Consider the following 27,378-nt stretch of genomic DNA (forward strand, 5'->3'; position numbering starts at 1 on the left):
AGGAGGAAAATTCAAGTATATGGGAGAATGTTATCCTTAAATTGAAATTTTATTTATAGTAATAGTGATGATGTGGTTACATTGATCACTGATCAGTGTGCATGATCTCATGCTTAATATCCTTATGAAGTTGCTATTATCTTAATTTTATGGATGAGGAAACTGACTTCTAGAGAGGTTAAGTAATTTATCCAAGGTCACATCGCTTATATGTGCTAGAGCCAAAATTTCAACCCCAGTTTGATTCTAAAGCCATGACTAATGACTGTCTAACAGGGCCTCTCCTCTAAGAGTTATATATTTATTAATTACATCCATTGTTGTGCAAAACAAAGTTGTTATATTTATAAATATGACATAGAAATATGTCTCATGTCCATCACTCATTGAAGACCACACTTGAATTTTTGGTGTATTTTATTATCCCTTTTTCATTTTCTCATTTTATATAAATTGAAATTTTTGAGGTTACTGATCAAAGAAAAAACAAATGTGAGGGCCTGTATGATGATTCTGAAATTTCTCTACATTCCAAGGTTTATGTTTTTTTCTGAAGAAGGTAATTTATCCTGATTTATCTTGACTTTTTATTGGTGGACTTAAAGGATCATGCCTGGTGAGAAGAGCATTTACTGCAGCTATTTGAAAGACTTTTGCCGTCTTCTCCCTTCTCTCAGGACTTCTGGGGGAGGCACTGGCTGCCACTCTGATGTCTGTTTCTGATAAGTGAGTTTTAGTCTCTAACAACTCCTGGGAATTTTGTCGGCAGAGACCGGGTGAGATCATTTTGCCTTCCGCTGAGTTTCCTTTCTCTGTTTTTTTGGACTGTTCTGATGAGCATGACCCTGAAGTATTCAGTAATACCTCTGTTCTCTCAGGAACTGTTGGCCTACTCCCTGGTTTTATCTCTGTCTGAACAAAAACTCCATGTCTCTGGAAAGGAAAACAAAGTTGATGTTAACCAGGGCACACAAGTTGCTGGAAGACGCAGCTGTGACCTGAGTTCATGTATTAGCTCAAGTCCTGGTTGAAACAGGCTCTTCTCTGCCTGTTCATTAGCTGTCACCTTAGTCTGAAACTGTAGACTACAGCAGCATAATAATTATTGGTGAACCATTCAAAGAAAGTATGAACAAAGGTGCACCAGAAAATGAACAGGAAAGGAAAAACAAAGTCAGAGGAGCATCTCATTATCTCTCATTCTCAATTTTTCTGTCATTTGGATTGTATGAGACTATTCATATCAAATTTCCTTTCTTGCTCTTTGGGTTGCTATGGAAACAGTAGAAACTGCAGTTTAAAGACCTAAGGATTTATGATTGCATCACAAACATCTATTAGTTCCAACAACTAATAGTTGTTGTGAAATGTTATTATTAGCCATTGTGAAATATGAAAACAAACATCTGTAGTTGGTTAAAAAAAAAAAAAAATCCAGCAATTGGCTATTACATCACTGTTTTGATTTATAAACCTGATATGCATCCCCCTGCTACACACATAAAAAATTTATCAAATTGCTTTGCTTTATGTTAAGTGAATGATTTTACTAATTTGATCCAAATTCTAAATACTGTGATCCAAAGTGATGACATCATTCTTTAGTTTTGATTATGACATGTGTTTAAGATTTTTATCCTCCTAATAACCATGTTAGTTTGTTTAAATCAACTTTGAGAAAGATGATTGTGACTTGAAAAGGCTTGGAGTTCTAGCATAAATCTATCCCCCATCATAAAGTATTAAATAATTAATTCTGAATGCTGTCTCACCTTTCCCCGGATGGGCTCATTGGGTGTTTTTCTGGCATCATATTGGTGTATAAAAGAGATGTGTTCTCTAAAGTTCCTTTGAAGTTCTTCTGATGCATCAGGAGAGACAAGTGGAACTAAGGGGGGAAAAGATTTTGTGAAGGTCAGGATACAAGTTAGATTTGTATATGGAAACATCAGTATTTATATTTTGTTTTATAAAAAATGCTAATGAAACTAAATTGTTTTAAGTATACAAGGTTACCTAAACACATCTAAATAATACTATGATTGATTTATCATTCTTTCTCTGTGAGAAGAACGAAATCAAAACAACCAAATTAGCCCCACATGTGGAATTGCTAGTAATTTTAAAAGCTAATATTAATGCAGTTCAGTTCAGTTTAGTCCCTCAGTTGTGTCCAACTCTGCGACCCCATGGACTACATACACCACAGCAGGCTTCCCTGTCCATCACCAACTCCCGGATCTTGCTCAAACTTGTGTCTTGAGTTGGTGATGCCATCCAACCATCTCATCCTCTGTTGTCCCATCTCCTCTTGCCTTCAGTCTTTCCCACCATAAGGGTCTTTTCCAGTGAGTCATTTCTTTGCATCAGGTGACCAAAGTATTGTTGGAGTTTCAGCTTCAGCATCAGTCCTTCCAATGAATATTCAGGACTGACTTCCTTTAGGATTAACTGGTTTGATCTCCTTGCAGTCCAAGGGATGCTCAAGAGTCTTTTCCAACACCACAGTTTAAAAGCATAAATTCTTTGGTGCTCAGCTTTTTTTATAGTACAACTCTCACATCCATACATGACTACTGAAAAAACCATAGCTTTAATGGCTTTTAAAAGCCTACTGTAAGATCTGCTTCTTGCACATATACCAACCAAAGTGCTAGGAAAAGCATAAGTACAATGTATTTGTCAGCTTTTTTTTTTTTTTTTTTACTACTAGAAAGGTTTTGAGAAATTTATGCACAAATTGCTCTCAGATAGCACTGACAGATGAACTGGAAGATTCCAGGGCTGCTACACCTAGAGTTGAACACATAATTCTTTTCATTTCCAATTTACAGAGGCGCTGAAAATTTGCAAGAGTATTGAGCTCTCTAAAAATCACTTTAAAATAATCTCTTAATGTGGGTAGTAGCTATCTATGTAGGGGTTCATTATGTTGGTCTCTCAATGTTAAAATTTTTTAATTTTTAATACTCACTTTATTTCTGCTTTTAGCACACAGTGTTATGGAAGGAGTCAGAGTAACACCCAGTTTAGTGACATAAAATTCTGTTAAGGAAAAAAATTTAAATTTCTCCTTTTTATAGAATAGCATTGAAACATGTATGTTATCATATGTGAAACAGATCACCAGTCCAGTTTCGATGCATGAGACAGGGTGCTCAGGGCTGGTGTACTGGGATGACCCTGAGGGATGGGATGGGGAGGGAGGTGGGACTGGGGTTCAGGATGGGGAACACATGTACACCCATGGCTGATTCATGTCAGTGTATGGCAAAAACCACTACAATATTGTAAAGCAATTAGCCTCCAATTAAAATAATTAAATTAATTTAAAAAATTTCTCCTTTTTATAGAAAAAACATACATAAGGTAATTACATGCATATCACTACCATATCTGTGGAGTGATAACAAGAAACTGATAACAGTGATCACTGCAGGAGGAAGGAGTTAGCTGACTGGAGGATGGAGGTGGAGAAAAGTGGATTCACTTTCACTCTTTATCCTGTTGTACCATTTGAATTTTGTACCATATGCATGTATTCACTATTAAAAAATAAAATTTAATTTTTAAAAAACATGCCTTTAAAATTAGGGAGTGTATATAAAAAGGAAAAATGTTAGTAAATTTACATTTATTAAGTATTCACAAATTCAATTCAATAGTCAGACATTAATATAAACTAATTTTACTAGCAGAAATGAAGCATTCAAATATTTATATATTACATGATGTGAAATGGCATTCTTTTCCAACTACCAGGAAAAAATGCTAATTGATAACATTTCCTTGATTTCTAATTGAGATCAGATACTCAAAACTCATTTTCTACCTAAGCATTACCTTTCCTTTAGGATTTGCTATCACACAAAAGATAGCAGGTGCCAAAAATTAAGCAAAAATTTGTGGACAACCACTAAATTGAGCAAATTCTAACCATAACATATTTTTCTACCAATTTGGAAAAGACTGTCAGTTTTGGGGTAAATGTCACGGTACAGCTCACAGAATGTTAGTGTTTCCAGGAACATAGTCTGATAACTTTGTGAATAAAATGAAGCTCTTCTAAATTGAGGCATTAATTAGGTGGGGTCAATGGAGTGTCCAAAGCATGGGCTTCTGGAAAAGATAGACGTGTTTTCAAATCCCAGCTCTCCCACATATCCCACCTGTGTCACTTTGGACATATCACTTCTGTCTCTAAAATGAGGATAATAATACTTCCCTTTCAGAGCTGTGAGGATTAAAGACAGTGTCTATAAAGTCTCCAGGATGATGGACCAAATTAGAAAGGGATCTCCAAGTTAGGCAACGGGAGAGCTCTTTCGTATCCTGACAAAAGGGAAACCATGGAAGACAAGCATGAATCCAATGAACTATCAAAAGACTGTGAGAAAACTAAAGAACTTTTACTAAAACTCCTTACTAAAGAGAAAACTCTTTATGAAACAAGGAGTTTAGTAAACTGGTATGAAGGGTTGGTGGCAGCTTGGCCTAGAGGATAGGGAGATCAGAAATAGCCAGGTTGAGGAGAGCTTTTCAAATCTGCTCTTGACTTTCCCCTACCTTGCCTTAGGAAGATCATTGTTTGCCTGAAGGCAGCAGAAACTGGCAGCAACAGTCTAGCCATCTGTTGTCAACTTGGTAACATCACTGAAACAGCACAGAAATCCCTCTATGTTAAGGAGCTGGTGAAAATGGACGCATGCGGCCCTCTTGGGCGTTTCCTCCTCCAGCATTCTCCTAGCAACTGTCAGTGCTGGTAGATTAAAAACATCAAGAGCTTTCTCTCAGTGATACCTCTTTTCAGGAGTTTAAAGGAGAAAGGAGTGGAGCCCTGACTAGGGGATTGGTCTCAGTAGGGACAAAAAATAGAGATGGTCAAAACTGGTTTTGTGGGGCCTGACTTGCAGCTGGCCCAGCCTGACCTTCATCTTCTTGCCTTAAATTCACTGGGAGGCACACAATCCAAGCCCTGGTCTTTAGCCTTGCCCTCACAGGGCTTGATAATTCCCCTTGTGGAATATGACCTAAAGTTAAATTAGACACTGTAAAAGGAAGACAACAAAATTTAAAACATATATTATGTGAAGGAGAATTATTAGAACCTATGCACCAAGAATAGAATAAGCATAACAAATATCCTCAAAGATATTGAAGGTATTAATATAAAGCAAAGAGTCAGACACGACTTAGCGACTGAACTGAATATAAAGCAAGAATTAGAACATAAAAAAGAATCATGTAAAATATTAGAAATGAAAAATTAATAGTTGAAATGGAAATGATGAGATAAATAACATTTGTGAACTAGAAAATCAGACTGAGATGCTCTCCTAGAAGACAACTGGAAAGGTTAAAAAAATAAAAATTAAACAGCTAAGAGACATGGATGATAGAAATACCAATACTAGAATTCAGGAAATCTAGAAGACAGAAAATGAAATGTTTACACTAAGGATGATAAATATATCAGAATTAAAGAAAATCCAGAGGCCTCAGATTGAAAGGGCTCACAGATTAACAAACAGGTAGCAAGGTGAGAAGTAAGATGGAGCAGGTGAGGCCCATGGGATGCAAATTTAAGGAGGCACTTACACAATGCTGGGAGCGAGTGCCTCCTTACATTTTGCATCCTAGATCTCTCACTTGGCTCACACTCCTCCAAATCCTGCATGGTAGATAAAGAAAAAAAACTTATCTTAGACATTTTATAGAGAAATTTAAAGTCATGTGAGACAAAGAAAAAAATTTAAATGTTTCCAAAGAGGAGAGGTAGATTACCTACAAAAGAGTAAGAAGCAGATTTATATCATACTTGATAACAACAACACTGGACACATAATAACATTAATATTTTTTAAATATTAAAGGGAAAAATATTTAAGCCTGGAATTTCTATATCCAGCCAAACTGTCACTTAATTATGAAGCCAAAATAAAAAATATTTGGAGGCAAAGAAGGCCTCAGAATATTTCCCTGTAAAACAGATCACTTCAAAAAATTTCTAGAGGAAGAACTCAAGAATAGAAATAAATCAAGAAGGGTTTATGTTTAAACCCTTATGTGCCTAAGGTTTATGTTCAACTTGAGTTTAAATATCAAAGAATAAGTGAAAGTTACTATCTACTGTTATATTTAAAAATTAAAGGCTTAAGGAAAGAAATATCTTTAAATTTATAATGTTAAAACTAGAATATTAATTTAAATCAAAGTAACTATATACTCTTTTTGTATACAAAGACTCCCTTAAAACATGAAAAAGATCTACTGAAACATGAGCCCTTCAAAGGATTAACAACTGGTTTACTTGCACACTTGACATAACAATAGAATCCAGATGACAGTGGAATAATACCTTCCTGGTGTAAAAGCTAAGTAACTGTGGATCTAGAATTCTATATCCAGCTATATTTTCATTCATTAAAGAGTGAGGGCAATTCAGTTTAGACATTTTCAGACAAAGAGAGGTGAAGAGTTGGCCATTCCTGAATTCTAATGGAAAGAACTGTTTAAAGACATTGAACTAATGTGTTACATTGATGGCCCCAAAGAATCAAGCCTTCCAGTATTCACATCCTTGCACAGTCCCTCTTTAAATGTGAACTGGCCTTGTGATTAACTTCAGTCAATAGGACGAGGCAGCAGCTATATCATGCCAGTCCAGGCGTAAAATTTAAGAAAACACTGCATTCTTGAGAGCCCTGAACTGCCATGTAAGAAGTCCATTTACCCTGCTAGAGAAACCACATTTAGAGACCAAATGCAGAAGGAGAGGCCCAATCATTCCAGCATCCTAGCTGAGTCCAGTCCTCAGATGACCTATCAACTAAATTAAGTCACTCAAGTGCCCACCGATAAGATTAGCCAAAGAACTGACCAGCTGAGCCCAGCCCAGATTGTAGAATCATGAGCAAATAAAATAATTGTTGCTTTAAGCAACTAAAGGTTGGAATGACTTATTATGCAGATAACAGCCAGAAAGACTTCAGAAGGAAGTTAATTAAATAAATTAAAATAAATCATCTTTTATATAGGACCTCCCAGAATCTTAAAAGTAGTAACTTAAAAAAAATCTTCGTGGAGACTAATAAAGGGGCAGGGAAGGCAATCTAGAGTATTACAGAAAGAAGTTCCTTACCCAGACATTATTAAAAGTAGACATAACTACCATATTCATTTATGCAAATGTATGAGATTTTAAAAGAAGCCCACAATAGTGAAGATCATCTAAGTGGGAAAACATCAAAGAAGATCTTCAAGTTCTTAGTGGTTACTTAAGAATTCAAATTGGACCCAAAATAACTACTTAAAAGAAGCCTTGTTAGATGAGGCTTCCAAAAGTAAGGCAAAGTCTATGAAAAATATTTGAAATCCACTCTCTGTTTCTTGGAAACTTCTAATTAAAATAGGAATTTTCCAAACAAGTTGGTGTCTAGCCATCTATATTTTATCAACAAAGGCAGGATTTGTTCAAGCACACAACTTGCTCCTCATATTGATGGGAACTTAGCAGTTTTTACTTTGAAAAATTTTCTTAACTTTTGGTTTGTATCTACTTAAAAAAGCATTCCTCAGTATAATTTTTCTATTAGAAACCCCATTCTTCAAAGTAGTATTCATTTTCATCTTAAATAAAAGATTATTAATGTAAAAACAACAGTACAGATTTTCAAAATACAATGAAAAAAAAAGAAACTTGAATAGTTATAGCAAGAAATCATTGTTATACCCTGATACAAAAGAAGCAACACAAACTAAAACCTATTTTAGAAAAATATTTTTAGCACTGTATCTGAATTGGCAAGAATGTTAAAATAATCAAGTAATTTATAACCAGTCAAAATTTCATTTAAGTTTGAAATACCTCCCTTATAAATTAGATCAGCTTTTCCAATTTATAAAGTTTTATTATATAAAACCAAAAGTGAACACTTACTCCTGCAGCGACTCAGATATGATGGAGTATAGCCATTTGTTGAACTGACCATGGATGGCAGCCAGGAAATTGTGTGGTGGTACAAGACATAAAGGGCACTTTCATTATCAGCACAAGATGACATTACTAAAATGCCAAAAGCCAGGCGTAATTAAGTGGGCTGATGGAAAAGAATAACTATGAGATGACTTTTGTTAGTAATGCATGTTTATATACACATTTTCTGTCTGTATGCATATATCTAAATATATACACATGTACATATACATTAAAAATCTGACATATACAGACTGGTTTATATACGCATTTTAAAATATTACATAAACTAAAATCATTCTCATCTAGTATCCAAACACCATCTAAACTATGAATAAATTGCAGGTTTATATTGTGTGTTATTAGTTTAAGTTATATTATGACTTTAATTCATATTATTCAGTAGATTATTTATTTTATCATTTAACTTAATCAATAAATAATTGTTGAGTCTGGGCATAGTGGTAGGACCTGGAATATAGTAATGATCTTGGCAATGAGAAATACCAATAAAAGAACAAGAGAGAGAGGAAGAGACAGAAAGAGGGAAAAGATAGTACAGTGATAGTAAAGAAGTTAAAATGTCTTAAAGCCTTAAGGAAAAAAAGAGAACTAAATATGACCAAAGATACTAACAGATTTGGAAGTTGGAAAGCAGATGGATAAGTGGCAATTGACTTGAGTAGGTCCCAGAAAACTGGAAGCTAAGTGCTTTTGGAGGAGGAAGTGGGGTGAAAATCAATCTAGTTCATGCCCCTGTGCTTGGCATCAAACGCTTCTGAGGCCAGGAGCATGCAAAGTGGTGCAAGTTGAAGCTGTAACCTGAAGATTGCTTGAGGGACTCCCAGATTTTCTCTCCCCTACTCCAGGCAGAGGCTTGTAGGATTCCTCTTTGAGAAAACTGACAGACCTATAGACAGTGATTATGATTGTTCCTTACGAAATGGCCAGGTCCTGCCTGTTCATCCTAGAACAAAGCCTGTGTCTCTGTCTCATCTTCCACCACATCCCTTCTTGAACCAGAGAAGAAACAGCTACTCCCAGAGAAAGTATTGGGACTGACTGGTTAGCTAACAAAAAAGTCAGTTAAGGCAAAGAATCACAGTCAATGATGAAATCATGTCTAGATATTTTAAGCAGTCCATTTACCAAAATTTTATGGAAGTGTCTGTTTGGAATTTCACTTTGTGTTTCTTGCACAAACCACACCCTGATGCATCCTTTTCAGTTCGTTTCTTTAACAGAATGGAAACTTAAGGAAGCTTTTGAAGGAAAAGGAGTACTGCGTCCTTCAAGATTTAAAAAATTCGCTCTCTCTCTTCTTTTATAGTTATTTTACCCACTCTTAATTGGCATTTTTAAGTTAGTGAATGACCTTTTAGCAAGTCTTTTCTAAAGCATTCAACTTGGAATGTTTTATAGAAAAAATTACTTTTTTAAAAAAACTCAGATCCTTGGAAGGATCTTTTAAAAACATAAATGATATCACTCTCCCTGTTTAGAGCCTCCAGTTATTTCTCATTGTTTGTAGAACAAATTTCAAATTCTTTGCTATGGTCTATGTGATCCTGTTTGACCTGCCAGATCTACTTACTTCATCTTCTGCTGGTCCTGATTTCATGGTATGGGGATTTAGAGAAGGAGTACATAACTCAGACCAGGGAGGTAGAGAATACTCTTTAAAAGTCATGTTTATTTCAGAACCAGTTTTCACCTGTGTACTTGGTTCTGAAATAAACATGACTTCCAGGAGATAAAGTAGGTAGTGTCTGATCTGTGTGTTTGTGTTAGTCGCTTAGTCGTGTCCTACTCTTTGTGACCCCATGGACTGTGGCCTGCTAGGCTCCTCCACCCATGGAATTCTCCAGGCAAGAATACTGGAGTGGGTTGCCATTTCCTTCTCCAGGAGATCTTCCCAACCCGGGTATTGAACCTGGGTCTCCTGCATTGCAGGCAGATTCTTTACAGTCTGAGCCACCAGGGAAGCTTTAAATTTTCTATGTTGTGTCTATAGAGTGATGCTAAAAGTTGAAAACTACTATGTAGTATTTACAATATATTAACAATTATATGAATTTTGTTCATTTAATGACCAAATCTTGTGCTAGCGCTACATTTCTTTCTCATTTGATCTAATGCCCGGTGCCACTAGGGGTTAAAAAAGGTTCTAGTGTACATGTCAAATAGAATCCTCTTTGCTAGGTTAAAAATGATTTCCCCTGAGATCTTTGAAGACATTAACTCCATTGTGCTCTTCCATCGGTGTTACTTAATTCCATATACTTATTCTTTAGGTGGTGACTTAGTTTTCTTTTAATGGAAACTTTTAGAATCTTTTTATAATTGTTGTTTTACAGTTTCATAGTGACGTGTAGGTGTGTCTCTTTTTTTTTCCCTTCATATTTTGAAGTACTCAGTGGACTCTTTCAGTGGCTCTCTTTTATTTAGGAAATTATTATTTTAGAGGCTTGTGTAGAATACTGGTTATTTTTAATTTTAATATTGCTGCATGGCCTATGGGATGTTAGTTCCCCAACCAGGGATCTAACCTGTGTCTCTTGCAGTGGAAGTGCAGAATCTTAACCACTGGACTTCCAGGGAAGATCAAGTACTAGCTATTTTTGCAGGTACTAGAGTCAGAGTGAGTTCAGACACCAGTCATTTGCTGTGTAGCCTTGAGAAAATTACTTTTTAAAACTCTTAAACTCTGGTTTCTTTTGTGAAAAATGAGAGTATTAATAGTGTTGTGCTCACTCAGTCATGTCCAAATCCCTGTGACCCTCATGGACTGTAGCCTACCAGGCTCCTCTGCCCATGGAATGTTCCAGGCAAGATTACTGGAGTGGGTTGCCATTTCCTACTCCAAGGGATCTTCCCCACCCAGGGATCGAACTGCATTGGCAGGCGGATTCTTTACCACTAGTGTCACCTATACTGTTAATATTATATTCCATTATGTTGCTGTGAGAATTGAATGAGTTAACATTTAGAAGGTTCATAAAGTATCTGGCAGATAGAATAGGCTTAATAAATGTTTAGGGCTTCCCTGATGGCTCAGATTATAAAGAATCTGCCTGCAATGCAGGAGACCTGGGGACACGATTGAGAGACCAACGCCTTCACTTTCAGTAAATCTTATGTGTGGATAACTCTCTCTCTCTTTTATTTTTACTCTTTTCTGGAGCTCCAGAAGAGTTGAAACTCCAAGATTGATTCTCTGTTTTGTTTTTATTCTCTCGTATTTTCTAAGGTTTTTGTCTTTGTTTTTTATGCTCTGTGATATTTTCTTGACTTTATGCTCCAAACTAAAAAAAAAATATAATTTGGCATAATTCTAATCTTTGGTTGTCCATTCATAAGTTAAGAATAGGATAGGAGACCAGTTTGAAATACTGAACTAGCTAGTGTGGTAGTTGACATCTAGCTGAGACACTGGACTCTAGCAGCCAATGTGGGGAGAGGGTAGAGTGCTCATGACTGGAGAGGTTATTTAAGTAACCCTCTAAGTCTCCCTCTACACTTTCCATTTTGCTTTGTCTCCTGACTGAGCCTTCAGACACTTCTATTTTTTCAGGCAGATTGTCTCTTCTTTGTTGTGTCTCCTATATATTCTAGATTATTGCTTCTTTGCTGTCTTTTATCCATCAACAGTCTTCCACTCCTTCTCACATGTCAGAAAGCTCTTCCTTCCATTCTTCTCACTTTTATGGGTCTTTTGTGGGTTGACTGCTTTGGTATCATGTAATAGGGTTGTGGGAGGCAGGGGATTTAGATGTTTCTGCTCAGTCTACCATCTTGAATTAGAAGTGGAAGCCTAAAAGAGACATTCCTAAAAGAGACACCATTGTTATAGATTATCTCATGGCTTGCCCTCCCTATTGATTACCTCTCTTGAGGTAGAAATCATGTTAAATATGACCATTTTCTAATATCCGACCTTCAGTCTAGCTGCCTTTTGTATCCTTAACTAGACTGGCCAGTCACTGAGGCCAGAAGGCTACAACTGAGGGACTGTTAACCTCAAAGTAATCGCTCACTGTCTACTGTTCGGAAAATTTGCTGTTTATCTTGTGAACTTTTGTATAGGGTGAGAACAGAGGGGGTGCTCAATAAATACACTTTTGTTTGGACTTGATCCTGCACTTCTATTTGTTGTTAAGTCACTCAGTCATTTCTGATTCTTTGCCACCCCATGGACTGCAGCACAACAGACTCCCCTGACCTTCCCCATCTCCCAGAGTTTGCTCAAACTCATGTCCATTGAGTTGGTGCTGCCATCCAACCATTTCATCCTTTGTCGTCCCCATCTCCTGCCCTCAGTCTTTCCCACTATCAGGGTCTTTTCCAATGAGTTGGCTCTTTGCATCAGGTGGCCAGAGTATTGGAGCTTCAGCTTCAGCATCAGTCCTTCCAATGAATATTGAGGGTTGATTTCCTTTAGGATTGACTGGTTTGATCTCCTTGCTGTCCAAGGGATTCTCAGGAGATTTCTCCAACACCACGGTTCAGAAGCATGAATTCTTTGGTACTTAGCCTTCTTTATGGTCTAAATCCCACATCCATACACGACTACTGGACAAAACCATAGTTTTGACTATATAGACCTTTGTCAGCAAAGTAATGTCTCTGCTTTTTAACACGCTGTTTAGATTTGTCATAGATTTTCTTCCAAGGAACAAGCATCTTTTAATTTTGTGGCTGCAGTAACTATCCACAGTGATTTTTGGAGCCCAAGAAAATAAAGTCTGTCACTGTTTCCATTATTCTCCCATCTATTTGCCATGAAGTGATGGGACCAGATACTATGATCTTAGGTTTTTGACTGTTGAGTTTTAAGCCAACTTTTTCACTCTCCTCTTTCACTTTCATCAAGAGGCTCTTTAGTTCTTCACTTTCTGCCATAAGGGTAGTGTCATCTGCATATTGAGGTTATTGATACTTCTCCTGGCGAGCTTGATGCCGGCTTGAAGACTTGCTAAATGGAGAAGGAAATGGCAACCCACTCCAATATTCTTGCTTGGGAAATCCCATGGACAGAGAAGCCTGGCGGGCTACTAATGCAGTCCATGGGTCAAAAAAGAGAATTATTAAAAATTGTATTCCAAAATAAACCCTTAAACATACATAGGCTGCAGTTTTTTATTGGAAGTATTCTAGTTAATTAATACTGATGAAGATTCACATTCGGGACAAGAGCTAACAGAAATGGTTCTTTCTTTGTAGGTAATTACCTAAGCTCTCCCCAGACCATGTTAAACTGCCACTCAGCCTTGAAAATGTGAAGCACTATTATCTCTAAACATGTATTGATATTAGTGTCATTGATCAAATGCAATTCACGTAAGTGAAAGAACTCAAGTGAATCTTTTTTTTTTTTGGTAGTCATTTGGGGGAGGAGGAAGCCATGTTTTACTTCATTTCAACAGTAGAGTCAGTTGACCTAGACTTTTTTAGTTGGCTTAGAAAAATAGAAATCATTCCTCATTATGGTAAAAGTAACTTATTAAATGTGGGGGCGGGGGGAGGCTTGCTAAAAAAATCCTACTCCTGTGGTGGAGATGAGTAGGATTGGGTTAAGAAACAGAAACAAATTGAAATAAATGTGAAAGACTTATATAATGACACCATCAGGTAAAACAAATTTGAGATCTCAAAATATATGAATAGTGTATAGAACAGTATTTCCTAAATTATGTTTTGTGAGATATCAGTCATGTAGATGATCTTCTGAAAAGGATGAAGTTGTCTTTACATTCAAACATAGCATACTTCATTCCTCTTCTTGGAAATTCATTATGCTTATGCTTAGAATAAGGGTTTTAAGAGTTCTGTAGTAAGAAAAAAAACTGTTTAACTTTATAAATTCAGTTTTCCCCTTTTCCCTGTTTTTTTTTTTTTTTTTGAGCAGTATCTATAAACATCATAAAAACTAGTGTCCCTCAGTGTTCACTTTGAGAAATACTGCTTGTTAGAGTTGCCTCCTATTTTAACAGCTACAGTTTTAAAAGTTTACTGGCAATAATGAGCAGAATGCCACTATATTTCTAACTTGGAGGCTAGTGTTTCAATGATCATTATAATTTTTATTGTGTTATATTAAACATGTTTAGAGCTAACTTGTCCACCAGGAAGGGATGAGAAACAAACTTGTCAAGGGCTGCACTTGCTGCATATATATTTTCAACTCCTGTAGAGGACTGTTTTTTCCCAGGAGGTATAAGCACATCTAATACATCTTAATTTGAGAGCAGTAACTTGAGACAATGGAGACGTGCTAACCTTACCTATTCCGTAAGAAGGCTTTTGCAACTTGCTGTATTTGACTGGAGAAACCAATGGACATGCTGGCTTCCTAAAGTCACTCCTCTGGGTGCTCTTAGTGTCATAAGGTGGGGGGAAGGGGTCTTCCAGTCCCTTACCATGTGACCACCAGTCACCCTTCATGGGAAAGAAAATGGAAACATAAAGTTGGATATTATAAGATATTTTCATGTGCTATTTGATGTCTGTGAATGTACAGTAATTTGATTCAACAAGTTACTGGATTTTTCTAGTACTAACATACAGTTCTGAAATCTAGGAATAAATATATTGAATATTTTCACAAAGGCTATATTTCTTAAAAGGCATCTAAAAATGCATTATCACATAATTTTAGCTAAAATACAGCTGCTAAGTTCTTATACTACCTTCTATCAACAGATGAAGTGGTAAAAATCAACAGAACAGTTATATGTTTCTATGTTTTCAGTTATATATATATACGTACACATGTATGCCTATGTATTAACATATAGTAAACATGATTTAACCTAAAATTTTACATTCTGTTCTTTTCCTTTCAGCAATACAAATAATGTATTATCATCTAAGATGACGGTTTTTAAAGTTTTTATTCCATGACCCCTACCACAAAATACATTTTATGTCATACAAGAGTACCTACTGCATACATCCACATAAAACTAGAGGTTTCACAAAACAATACTTATTTTTATGACATGCAGTGCACTTGGCTATTTTTCTATTATATTACTTTTCTATTTTCATTTCATAAAGCTGGTTGCAGTCCATATAGATTTGTAACTCACTAATGACTCAGTTTGAAAAATTTTGTTCTAAGCAGAAATATCTCCAGTGTTACTGAATTTTTCATAATAAAGCATGACCTAACTATGAAGCAAGTTTAGATTCTACATTAGCACATATGACAATTTGATCTCTTAGAAGCTGAGAAAGCAGTGAGGTGAATTGTTACTTGTCTTAGAACTGACTAAAAAAGTTTTCATCTGGTTGATCAGATAGAAGAGAACCTTGGGAAAAGGAAACTGTGATACCTCAGAGTTCTTGGATATTAGAGAAGGAGAGTAACCTTGGGTATATTCAAACAGCTACCCGGGGCTTTAAAGGAAGAGATCAGCCTTTTAAAAAATCAACTGTTATTGCACTGTCAGAGACTTTAAAATATGATTCAAGGGTGATATATATGAAATTCTAGTAAGTTAAATTCTGAAAATACAATTGAAGCTGCATTGATTTAGAAAAGAAGACATCTAAAGAAACCTATATAGCTATATTGGGGAGTTAGCTTTCAACTGAGCTTAGTTTCCAAAGAGACCTGTATGTGTAAAAAGGTGCACAGTAGCAGATTCAAAGAAAACATACTCTAATGGAGTCATCTTATCAAGGAGATTTGCAAGAAACTTAGAAATTTACGAAAATACCAAAGGAAGCAAAAATAGGGTATTCTGGGGAAAGAAATCTGTTATAGCAAGAAATCACAGAAAAGCTTAGAATTTGGAGAAGGGTACCCTGTTTACAGCTAAAGTCAGAGCTATTCAATCCGAGGTTCTTCCTTAGGAGAAATTATCTTCAAACTGAAAAGATGGGATGGGGAGTTCCCTGATGGTCCAGGGGTTAAAATTTCACACTGCCAGTGTAGGGGGCAAGGGTTTGCTCCCTGGTTGGGGAACTAAGATCCCACACACTGCTTGGCATGGCCTAAAGATTCAATTATTTATTGATTGATTTTTGACTCTGCTGGGTCTTCATTGCTGTGCTGGCTTTTCTTTCGTTTCAGCAAGCAGGGGCTACTTTCCAGTTGCAGTGCACTGGCTTCTCGTTGTGGTGGCTTCTCTTGTTGTGGAGCACATTTGTTGTGGAGCACTGGCTTCTCTCATTTCTGCGCAGAGCTCTAGAGAGGGCTCTGCAACTAACTACTCACGGGGTTCAGGAGTTGTGGTTCCTGGGCTCTAGAGCACAGGCTGAGTAGTTGTGGTGCATGGGCTTAGTTGCTCAGTGGCATATGGAATCTTCCCAGAACAAGGACTGAACCTGTGTCTCCTGCATTGGCCAGTGGATTCTTTACTACTGAGCTACCAGGAAAGCCCCCAAAAGATTTAAAAAAAAAAAAACATAGGATGGACATGGGCCGAAGACCATGTGCATGAACTAAGCCCTCCACAGTTGAAAAGAGTTAGACCTCCCTTTGCAACTGGTAATGAGGACCAGTTTCCAGGTCAGTAACAACCTGTAACCAGAGGTAAACATGAATAAGTTTGCAGAAATCAAAGAATTTTGGAGAGTAGGAAAAACCGGCTAATGCCTCATTTTTCAGAATGAACTTAAAGGTGAATTGCAAAAAAGACTACTTGATGTAGATACTAGGAATTCTAGAACAGATCACTACACAGATGGCATCTGCTCACTCTCCGGCTGAAAACAGTCTGGTCTTACTGTCGTCAGAGTGCCTGCGTCTTGCTCTTCTCTACTCCGATTACTGTGGTGCTTGTGCCCCGAGGTCTAGGCCTTCTCGCCCTTATTCTCAGCACAGGTATTGAGGTGTGTACCAGTTCTACGAGGTGTGTACACACACTGTACAGATGAGAAGACTGGTGGCAGATGAAGTAACTTCCCCACGGTGTATCTCTACCAGGTAGCAGAGCTGACCCGATTCTGCCCCCATCTACTGGGGTGAGCCTCTCATTTCTGTGCTGACTGCTATCGCAAATCTGCTGTGGAAGGCAAAGCCAAACACCAAGTTGTTTAAATTATTTCAAAAATAAAAAGAGACTCTAAGTAAATATCTTGAGAAAGATCTTCTATGATACGGTTTGTTTTATTTTTAAGATTATTAATATTGGCTGTGCTGATTTTTCATTGCTATGCTGGTTTTTCATTGCTGTGTTTGGGCTTTCTCCAGTTGTGAATGAGTTGAGAGCTACTCTCTAGTTTCAATAGGTGGTGGTGGCTTCTCTTGTTGTGGCCCCCAGGCTTAGTTGTTCCATGGCATGTGGGATCTTCCCAGACCAGGGATCAAACCTGTGTCTCCCACCCTGGCAAGCAGATTCCCAGCCACTGGACCACCAGGGAAGCCATATGATAAGGTTTTAAGGTATATTCTTTATATCATCTTCTGTAGATCAGAAATTTATTTTGCTAACACCCAAGTTACTAGAGCAGTGACTCTGGAATGAGTGAATCACTATGTCTGGTAGACTTCAGTTTTTTTCCTTAAACCAGAATGTAGTGCAAAAGCTAGCCTTAAAGCAGAGATTATTCACCTTTCAAGAAAACTTGAATTTAGAATTTTACCAAAATGGTCTCTCTGGTTTTACAGATGCATATAAGGAAAATAATGAGCAATTTTTCCTGTTGTGATTGATGATTTTAAGACCCTTGGGGTTGGTGAGTGTTCTGATTAGTGTCATCAATTGGATGAATCCTCACTTCAGGAGAATGAAATCCTACAGTTCAAAAACTTTTTTTTTATCTTTTCTATTTCTGGATAGTTTGCCCTATGCCCCAGAAGTCTGGTTCCTTCCTAGAAGACTGAAAGCATGTATGCATCCAGATATATGTGCATGCCCTTTTGGTCCAAGCATTTGCTCAAACAGATTATAAAGATTAAAGGTAAAGGTGGAGGCTTATTTTTTTTCCTTTACCTCACACTGAAGGAGAGGACTAAGGATAAAACTTTATCACTCTGTGTACCATCACTTACACTGGATTGTGAGGGGCTGATGTGGAGTTATTTATGATAAAGGAGACTGGAAAAGGCCCTCTCTGTAATTGCTTTGTCTAGGTTTTGGGGGTCAGACCACATCCTGCAGATTGTAGAGGGAGTTTTGCCTAAAGAAAAAGTTCCCCAAACTTTGGACCCAGAGAGAGGATGAAGTCCTCCCTTCCAGCCCGGGGTCCCTGCCCCAGGATGACCAGCACAGGGGCTCCATGGTAGGAAGGTGCCCGGAGATTCCTAATGACAAGACTCACTATGATGCAGGCTCCTGGAAGGCCCGAGAGCTGTTGTACTGCCGGCCTCTTGGCTACACCTGGAAACCACTGTGAGGCCATCTCTGTATTATACTTCTGTCATCCCAGTATCTTCAGTAAAATTACTTCCATTCTTTGAGAAACTGAGGGAGAATTCTGGGGGATATAGTAAAGCAAGTGGGATATCCTGGAGAAACTCGTTAAGAGAATGTTAGAGGTGGTAAGCCAAGCTCTAGAGCAGCCTGGCCAAGATTTCTGCTGGTGATGATGGGGCTGTGGTGATGCGGGTGCTGTCTATGGAACATAACATTATACTGTAGGGATTCCTAGGGAAATACAGACTTTTGACAACAACTTACACATAGATCATATATTTTTTAGTAGACCTCCGTGGCTTTAAAAAATTTGTTGTGTTGTGGTAAACACTAGAGTTACATTGTATCCACATTCCTCTGTATTTTGTTGTGGATCAGAAAGCAAGCTGAAAAAAATACCTCTTTTTAAGCAATTCATACTTTGCTCAATAACAGTTACTCTTTTTTTTTTTAATAGTGAAAACTTTTATATTTGGAATTAGCCAGCTGGACTCAGTTTAAATGATCCCAATTTTGTGGGCAGCATCCAAAGCAGCATAGTCAGGAGCCAGTCAAACACACGCCTTCTTCTCTCCATCAGGCCTGCTCTGGGTGTGCCCTCAGCCATGTCAATGTCATAGAGCTTCCTCACAGCCTGTGTAGTTTGGTGCTGTTTGGCCTTGACATCCACAGTGAACACCCGTGTGTCTTGCCCTCTGTTTTCTTCACGGCTGACTCGGTGGTGAGGGGGAATCTGATGATGGCATAGTGGTCAGCTGTGTTTCTCCTAGGGGCACTCTTACAAGGATACTTGGGCTGCCTCCCGAGCTGCAGTGTTTTGGGCCATTGGAAGGTGGGTGACCTCCAGATCTTCTTTTGTTGGTGGCTGTGGACGCCTTTCAACACTGCTTTCTTGGCCTCAAAGCCTTTGCTTTGGCTTCAGCTTTGAGAGGGGCAGGGGCTTCCTTCTTCGCCTTTGGCACCACTTCCGGGAAAAGGCAACAGTTATCCTTGAATTGTGTTCTGTGGAATACTAGTTCTGCAGCATGTTAGTAAGTATTATATAAAAGAGGTTTCCATAGTTAAATAGATTTGACAAATACTAAGATAAGCAAGTTAAACAAGCTCACCACAGGATTTCTCACAGCCTTTATCTACGGATGTGAATTGTGAAGCTCTCAGAAGGGTATTTAAAAATACAGCTTTTCCACAGTATATTTGACTTTGAAGCTTTATTTTGTTGAGCACATAGCCAAAGGTTAGTGCTCCAAAAAATACAATTTATAAAACACTGACCTAGTATAATTGTCTTTGAAATATCAATATTTACCAATATTTAAAAATATAAGACAACCAAATTAGTTTTCATTGGAACTAACAGAGCTAAAACTTGTTTTTACTTTTTCTGATATCACCAATTTGATGTCCCTGTGTAGAACTATATAATTGATTATTTAAAAATCTTGCAAATAAGTAAAATCAACCAATCTGGTATGCTAAAGACATTTTCTTAAAAAAATACATAACAGATGTATGTCAATTTAAATATTCAAGTAACTTTATTTTCTTTACTCATTTAAAGCCATTATTACTATAAATCAGTTAATTTTTAAAAATCAAGGTAAACTTTATTTATTTATCTATTTATCTCATTTATTTATTTCACATTCACACACAGGGCTGTGGTGTGCTGTTTCATGACATGAATAGTTGATGTTATCTGTGTAAAGAGAGCTCACAAAAAACAATCTCCATTTAAATGTTAAATTAAATAGGAACTATACCTAACCTTCCCTGGAGTAGGAAATGGCAACCCACTGCAGTGTTCTTGCCTGGAAAATTCCATGGACAGAGGAGCCTGGTGGGCTACAGTCCATGGGGTCGCAAAGAGTTGGACATGACTAGGCACACCTAACCTTACATGGCAAAGGGACTTTGCAGCTATGACTAACGATCTTGGAAAGGAGAGATTATTCCAGATTATTTTTTTCTAAGGATCCCAGCATAATCACAAGGGCCCTTAGAAGAATGAGGCAGGGAAGTCAGTCAGAGATTTGAAGATGCTGTGTTGTTGGCTTTAAAGAGGGGTCTGTGAGCCAAGGAATGCAGCAACCTCTAGAAGGTGGGAAAGACAATGAAGTGGGTTCTTCCTTAGAGCCTGGTGAAGGAACCAGCTCTGCCAGTGGCCAATAAGATTGACTGTGGACTTTTGAGCTTCGGAACTGTTGAGAATAACTGTGTTGCTCTAAGCTCTGGTTTTAAGTTTGTGGTAATCATTAATAGCAACATAGGAAACTAATACAATAAACCTCAACAAACCTGATTCTAAAAAAAAAATAATGGAATATATTTAATATAATAGTGAATGAAAGTGTGATTTGGCTAAACCGACAGTCCTGGGTCAGAAACGTGACTGTGACATTTGCTTACTCTAATCTCAGGTTATGTTAATTTACTATATTAGAGTATGTTATCACTAAACTATTTCCAATAACACCTCCTAGAAATAGTTGTGCAGATTAAAGGATATAATTTATATAAAACTCTTAGCTCATTCCTAGCACATCACACACTTTCAATAAATGGTAGCTATTATTTTATAGAAAGTATTTGAATTACTAAGTATCATGGAAATTTTTATATTATAATATCTGTCACAAATACAATATTATAGAAGAGATTTCTTCAACAGCCCCTCCTCCCCCTAAGCACTGCTGAGTGACTATAATCTGACCCAGTTGAGAAAAAAATTATTTGGATTCCTTCTATACACACACATTGTTTGTATGCAAAAATGATCTGTGAGTATTGTTCCAGATTACTGCTTTTAAATATTGAATTATAAAAAGTATTAGTCTCTGTCACATCCTTTAAGTAGTCTGTGACAAAATGATCCTGCAAAACATTTCTGAATCTAAATCTATATTTGTATGTAATGAACATCAATCCAACCTGATTTTCTGGCTCTTTTTTGACATCTATGTAGGGAACTGGTTCATTGCATGTTCTTACATTTGTGTTAATGAATTTAGCATAATATACACGTCCTCTCCCAACACATGGTTTTGAATGTTGAATACTTTTTCCAGGTTTTTTTTCATGTTTGAATTCTTCTTTTTCAGTTACATACAGTATACCAGCATCTTCTATTTTATGCTGTCTGAAAAACAGAATTAAATAGTATATCCTTTATTACAATGAACAATTCAGTGCTGATTGATGATTATATAAAATAAGATTTAAATATATTTCGGTGTCAAGACAATTTAGGCTTTATTAATAAATATTGAGGCTGGTGCAATTAAAATTTGAGAAGGTATCCTCTCATTTGAAATCATATAAAAGATAAAGATATTTGTTTTAATCGTGATTCTTTATTACTATTATACCAATGCAGTGTACAGACATTTGCTTGTAGTAAAGAAAGGGTAGTGATTTGATCATTCTTACAAATCATGTTTACAGTATTTATTCAGGTGCCTATGTCACATGTTAATTTTAATTCATCTTCTTTAAGTTAGTTATGTAGTAAATTTATTCATCTGGACAAGGTGACAAAGCCATCTATTTAGTTTTAAAGCCTCACCTAGCAGACTTACAAAAGCTACCAAATGACCACTATTATTTATCTTTTCAGGAAGAGACCACTGTGCAGACATCAGAACAGCTAATTCAATCTCATCATTTTTTGCTTCTAATGACTACCCTGGAATAAAAATAAAAAGTATTGCTTTTTTTTCTTTTTTTTTCTTTCTTTTTTTTTTTTTAAAGTATTGCTTTTTTTTCAAATGTTATAAATAAAAATATTTTAAAGGAATAGTTTATAAAGTTTTTCTCCTTTCAAATGAGTAATAGACTTTATAAAAAGTGCTTTTTTAAAATTTCAGATACTTGAAAAATAAAGGTAAGAACAAAATATTGAGTTTAGATACTTTTTATATAGAAAAAAATCAAAGCCCTGACCCATGGAAGGTGAGTGAATAAGATTCAGAATTTATAGAGAAAGTGAGTAGTTCGGTTTAGCCTTGTCCATGGCCATACCTTACTTCAAACCAAAGCCAAGTCCATCTCTTCTATCTTGTCACTTTTTCCAATTAGAACCCTCTAGTGGCTTTCCATTGCATTTATGATAAAACACTTCGTCCTTATCGTAGCTCTGAGACCCTGTGTGACCCTGCTCCAGCTAATCTCTTCAGCCACTCAAGCCACTCTCCCTTCCCTTTTGCAGCCAGACTGCCTACCTTCAGTTCCCGGAACACACTAGTCTCCTCTCCCCTCAGGGCATCTGCTGGACCCCAGCTCCCTGCGCAGTTCCCGACTCATTACCATTTAGGTCTCCAGCTGAAAAGTCACCTCCTCAGGAGCTTTTGGGCTTCCCTAGTGGCTCAGTGGGTAAAGAATCCAGAAGCTTTTCCTAGACTTCCCCCTCCCACACCATGTATTCTCTGCTTTAGTACTTTGTTCATTTCTTCCATAACACAAACTACAATTTATTATTTATGCACCTATTTTTGTTTACTTGTTCTAGTAAGCACTACAAATGTCCTTTACAAGCCATTAAGTTCCATGAAGGTGATGACTGGGTTTCATTCATCATTATGTCCCCATCACCCAGACCAGTGTCTTGCCACTATACTGTCCACACATTTCTGGTGAATCTGCTGGACTTGTTTGTCACTCTGCCTTTATGTTAGCTGTACACACCCAACCCTCACCCAGAACATACACAATATTCAGGACCCTTGGATTCCAGTTCCCTGTGTCCCAACAGAAGTTACTCTCTGTGTTTGGAAAAAATGATTACTGGTAGGGTAAAAGTGTCTGCCTGCAATGCGGGAGACCTGGGTTCGATCCCTGGGTCGGGAAGATCCCCTGGAGAAGGAAATGGCAACCCACTCCAGTATTCTTGCCTGGAGAATCCCATGGACAGAGGAGCCTGGGGGGCTACAGACCACAGGGTCGTAAAGAGTCGGACACAACTGAGCGACTTCACGAGAACGAACGAAAGTGTAAATCACTTCAAAGGCTTTTTCTGTTATCTTTTCAGAAATGAATTTATTTAAAGGCCATTATTTATCATCGTAGACTTCTGGCATCAGTTTTTTCCAATGCTTCTCAGAGTTGTAACCCAACAGTACATTTGTACTAGAATCAGGTCCCTAAGGAAAGGACTGGCTGTTTGCTCACATATTGATGCAGTCATTTGATTAAGTATTTGTGGTCTGAGTGGCTCTAGATTGACTCATAAATGTGAAATATGGAGTTCTTAGTTATCTCTTACTAGAAAGAAAGCACAGTTAAAAATACTGCTGCTGCTGCTGCTAAGTCGCTTCAGTCGTGTCCAACTCTGTGCAACCCCATAGACGGCAGCCCTGGGATTCTCCAGGCAAGAACACTGGAGTGGGTTGCCATTTCCTTCTCCAATACATAAAAGTGAAAAGTGAAAGCAAAGCCACTCAGTCATGTCCGACTCGCAGCAACCCCAGGGACTGCAGCCTACCAGGCTCCTCCGTCCATGGAATTTTCCAGGCAAGAGTACTGGAGTGGGATGCCATTGCCTTCTCCGGTTAAAAATACTAGTGGGCTCTGAAGCAAGTCAGACCTGGGTTGGAACCCCCACTCTGCCATTTACTGTCTGAGCTTTGGTTTCCAATTCTTTGCATGGTAAGGACAATACCTATCATAAGACATGTGAGAATAACATTAAATAATTCATTCTTTCAATAAATATTTGAGTTATATGCTCCATGCTGTTTGAGGCACTGAGGATAGAGAAGCAGCAAAGTGAACAGAGCTTACATTTTAGCAGGTGCAGGCAGTTGAGAAATAAAAAGTAAAATATATAGTCTGTTAAGTACTGAGGACAAAAATAAATCAGGGAATGGGGGAAAGAAGTCCGTGTATATGGGAGGTAGGTGGCATTTTTAGATAAGGTGGAGGATGCATTATGAAGGTGGCAATGAAAAAGATAGGAAAGAGGGGAGAGAGTAAGTGGGTATTTGAGGGAGTGCATTCTAGCAAGCGAACTGTAGCTGCCAAAGCTTTGCAGCAGAAGTACCTGACCTTAGGACAGCACTTTTTCAAGCGTGGTTCCTGGAGTAGCAGCCCTGGCATCAGTTGTCAATTTGTCAGAAATGTAAATTCAAGAGCCCCCTCCCTAAGCTACCAAATCAATCTCTGGGGCAGGTTCCCAGGAAACCCTAGGTGATTCTCATATACATTGAAATTTGAGAATGACCATTTTAGAGAAACAAAAATAGGCTTTGGAAGCAAATAACCTGGCTTCAATACATAACAAACTGTAACAAGCTGCTTGATTGAATAGTTCTCAAAATTTAGGGTACATCAGAATCACCTGGAGGCTTTGTTAACACCCAGTTATCATGCCCTTCTAGAGTTTCTGATATGGTGCATCTGTGGAGAGGAGGGGAACCCCTCCCCACCCTGAAGAATGTGCATTTTGAATAAGTGCTCAGGTGATGCTGATGCTGTTCTGGGGACCACACTCAGAAAGTTACCGCAGATGTAGCAGGGAGGCCTCAGTGCTGGAGCAGAACCCTGTCAGAGGGGGGCAAGTCCAGACAAGGCCAAGGAAGGCAAAGGACACATTGTGTAGGCCCCAGTGGCCATTGTAGGAGCCCTGCCTTTTCCTCTGCAGTGGCCAAGGATGAACAGGAATCTAAATTTATGCTGTAAAAAGACCACGCAGAACGCTGCCTTGAGTGGGAATGACGGTAGAGATGCTGGATCGTGGTGGATTCTGCATTTATTTTCAAGGTAAAGCCTACAGAATTTGCTAATAAATTAGATGTCAGGAGGAATGGGTGATTCAAGATGGTATTGTGTCAAGAATTTTAGGCCAAGCAATGCATGTAAAGTGCCTGATACATTGTAGGCGCTCAGTAAACAGTGAGTTTTAATAAGTATTATTGCACTCAAATCTAGAAGTTAGAGTAGGAAAGGGGATTGGCAGAGGAAAGGCCCTGATGGCTTGAAGACACACTTCACATCTCACTTAATCCTCCCCCCGAGGGAAGAAAACATTTTCAGAAGGGGAAATAGAAAGCCAATGCTCAGCACTTACTGCTGCTTATCCTCCTTTCCCTCCATGGGCTCCTACGGTCTGACTCCAGGCAATAAGGAGCCTCACGGGAAAACCATGGACCAAACCCTGCCAGGAAAGGGACGCTCGGAGAACCTGCGACTGTGACTTGTGCGTTGCTAAGCGACAGCAAGCTGGGCAGGAGGCCTCGGAAAGCGTGGGAGTGGCGGGAACAGGACTGCGCAGGCGCAGTAACCCCGTGGGCGCCTCGGAGAGCGGGTGAGGCTGGTGATGGGGAGGGAGTGGCTGGCTGGATCTGTCTGTGTACTTCCCGGACCCGCTGCAAGCTCCGCTGCCTATATCCGGCCAGGCGGGATATTTATCAGGGCCCAGTCTGTCTTTTGGGATCATCAAGGGGCGATTCCGGGCTCCCGCTCGGCCCCTGGTGCGGGGTGAGGGGCTGAGTTATTCGCGTCTCTGCATCGCCCGCCCTCTAGAGCCCCGCAGGACGCCGCCCTGGTTTTGCCCACGTCTGCCAGAGCTGGTTCCAAAAGGGCGGGCAGGCAGGCAGGAGAGAAGCTTGTTTTCCCATGATCCGTTAAATACTGTGCAAGTCATGATTTGCTGCTCCTGAGCTGCTTAGTCTTTGCATGAGAAAGCTTGGCTGTCGCTGTTCTCCACGATTTCTGACACATCCTCCTTACCCTGGCTGGCGGCAAACAATAAAATAAAGCAAGGGAACACTCATCTCCTACAAATGAGACTCTCCACATTGTGGGCATCTGCTCCAGCCTGAGCCGTGTTCAGAATCAGGTAGAGGGGGCTGGAGGCTGTGGCAGCAGATCGTGGCTTGTGCATATAGCCCTTATCCAAAAAGAACAAGCTCCTGAAAGAAGCAGCTGATGACTTGCGTCCACTGCTGTATATTGGACTATGCACATGCATATATTTTGTAACCCAGCCTCAGTCTTGGTATGTGTTTACATTTACCTTGAAAGATACGGGACAGCAGAGGTTTGTTGAAGTAGGATAGCAGGAATCATTGTACAGAAATGAGCTTAAGCCCTAAGAGGAAGAAGAGTAAATGAATACAAGTTTGATAGGTAGTGGGCTTCCGTGATAGTTCAGTTGGTAAAGAATCCACCTGCAGTGCTGGAGACTCCAGTTCAATTCCTGGGTTGGGGAGATTCCTGGAGAAGGGAAAGGCTACCCACTCCAGTCTTCTGGCCTGGAGAATTCAATGAACTGTATAGTACAGGGGGTTGCAAAGAGTCGGGCAGGACTGAGCAACTTTCACTTCCACTACCTAGACACCTGAGTGTGGACCTTGTTGATAAAAAGACGGGAGTGTGTGTGAGTATATGGTTATATGTATGTGTATTCAGAGTTAAGGAGAAGATGAGTAAATGTGTATGAGGAGAGTGGGTTGAAATAAAAAGCATGGAACTAACAGTAAGCGAACTCCTGCTTGGGAGCCCAGCATTTGCTCTGCACTGAATTAAGTGCCTCATACTCACCTATTAAGTTAGGTTGTATCCTAACTATTAAACTGTGGTTAGGAGCATAGGCCTTGGCGGCATCAGTGTTTGAATTCTGATTCCACTATCGAGTAGCTGGTTCAGTTGAGTGAATGTTCTGACTTCTCTGAGCCTCAGTTTCTTCACAAAATGGGGAAAGAATAACCTAACGTTTTGTGAAGTTTTTTGCGAATTTTCCAACAAACTGTGGAAAATTCTTCAAGAGATGGGAATACGAAACCACCTGACCCGCCTCCTGAGAAGTCTGTATGCAGGTCAAGAAGGGACAGTTAGAACTGGACATGGAACAACAGATTGGTTCCAAATTGGGAAAGGAGTACGTCAAGGCTATATGTTGTCACCCTGCTTATTGAAGTTATATGCAAGCTGGAATCAAGATTGCTGGGAGAAATATCAGTAACCTCAGATATGCAGATGACAGCACCCTTACAGCAGAAAGTGAAGAAGAACTAAAGAACCTCTTGAAAGTGAAAGAGG

At 38.6% G+C, this 27,378-nt stretch overlaps 1 protein-coding gene across 1 annotated transcript; it reads right to left on the reverse strand.

Annotated features, from left to right (window-relative positions):
• Positions 1-421: 421 nt before the first annotated feature.
• C11H2orf73 (chromosome 11 C2orf73 homolog) lies at positions 422-25,455 on the reverse strand. Its single transcript, XM_043917047.1, has 5 exons — positions 25,406-25,455; positions 21,274-21,481; positions 14,260-14,413; positions 1,773-1,888; positions 422-933 (listed from the first exon to the last, which is right to left on the reverse strand). The coding sequence occupies exons 1-5, from the start codon at positions 25,429-25,431 to the stop codon at positions 565-567; spliced, it is 873 nt and encodes a 290-aa protein (XP_043772982.1). The 5' UTR covers positions 25,432-25,455; the 3' UTR covers positions 422-564.
• Between the last annotated feature and the right edge of the window lie 1,923 nt (positions 25,456-27,378).

The sequence above is a fragment of the Cervus elaphus genome, chromosome 11 (genome assembly GCF_910594005.1).
Source record: "Cervus elaphus chromosome 11, mCerEla1.1, whole genome shotgun sequence".
Classification (NCBI taxonomy): Eukaryota; Metazoa; Chordata; class Mammalia; order Artiodactyla; family Cervidae; genus Cervus; species Cervus elaphus.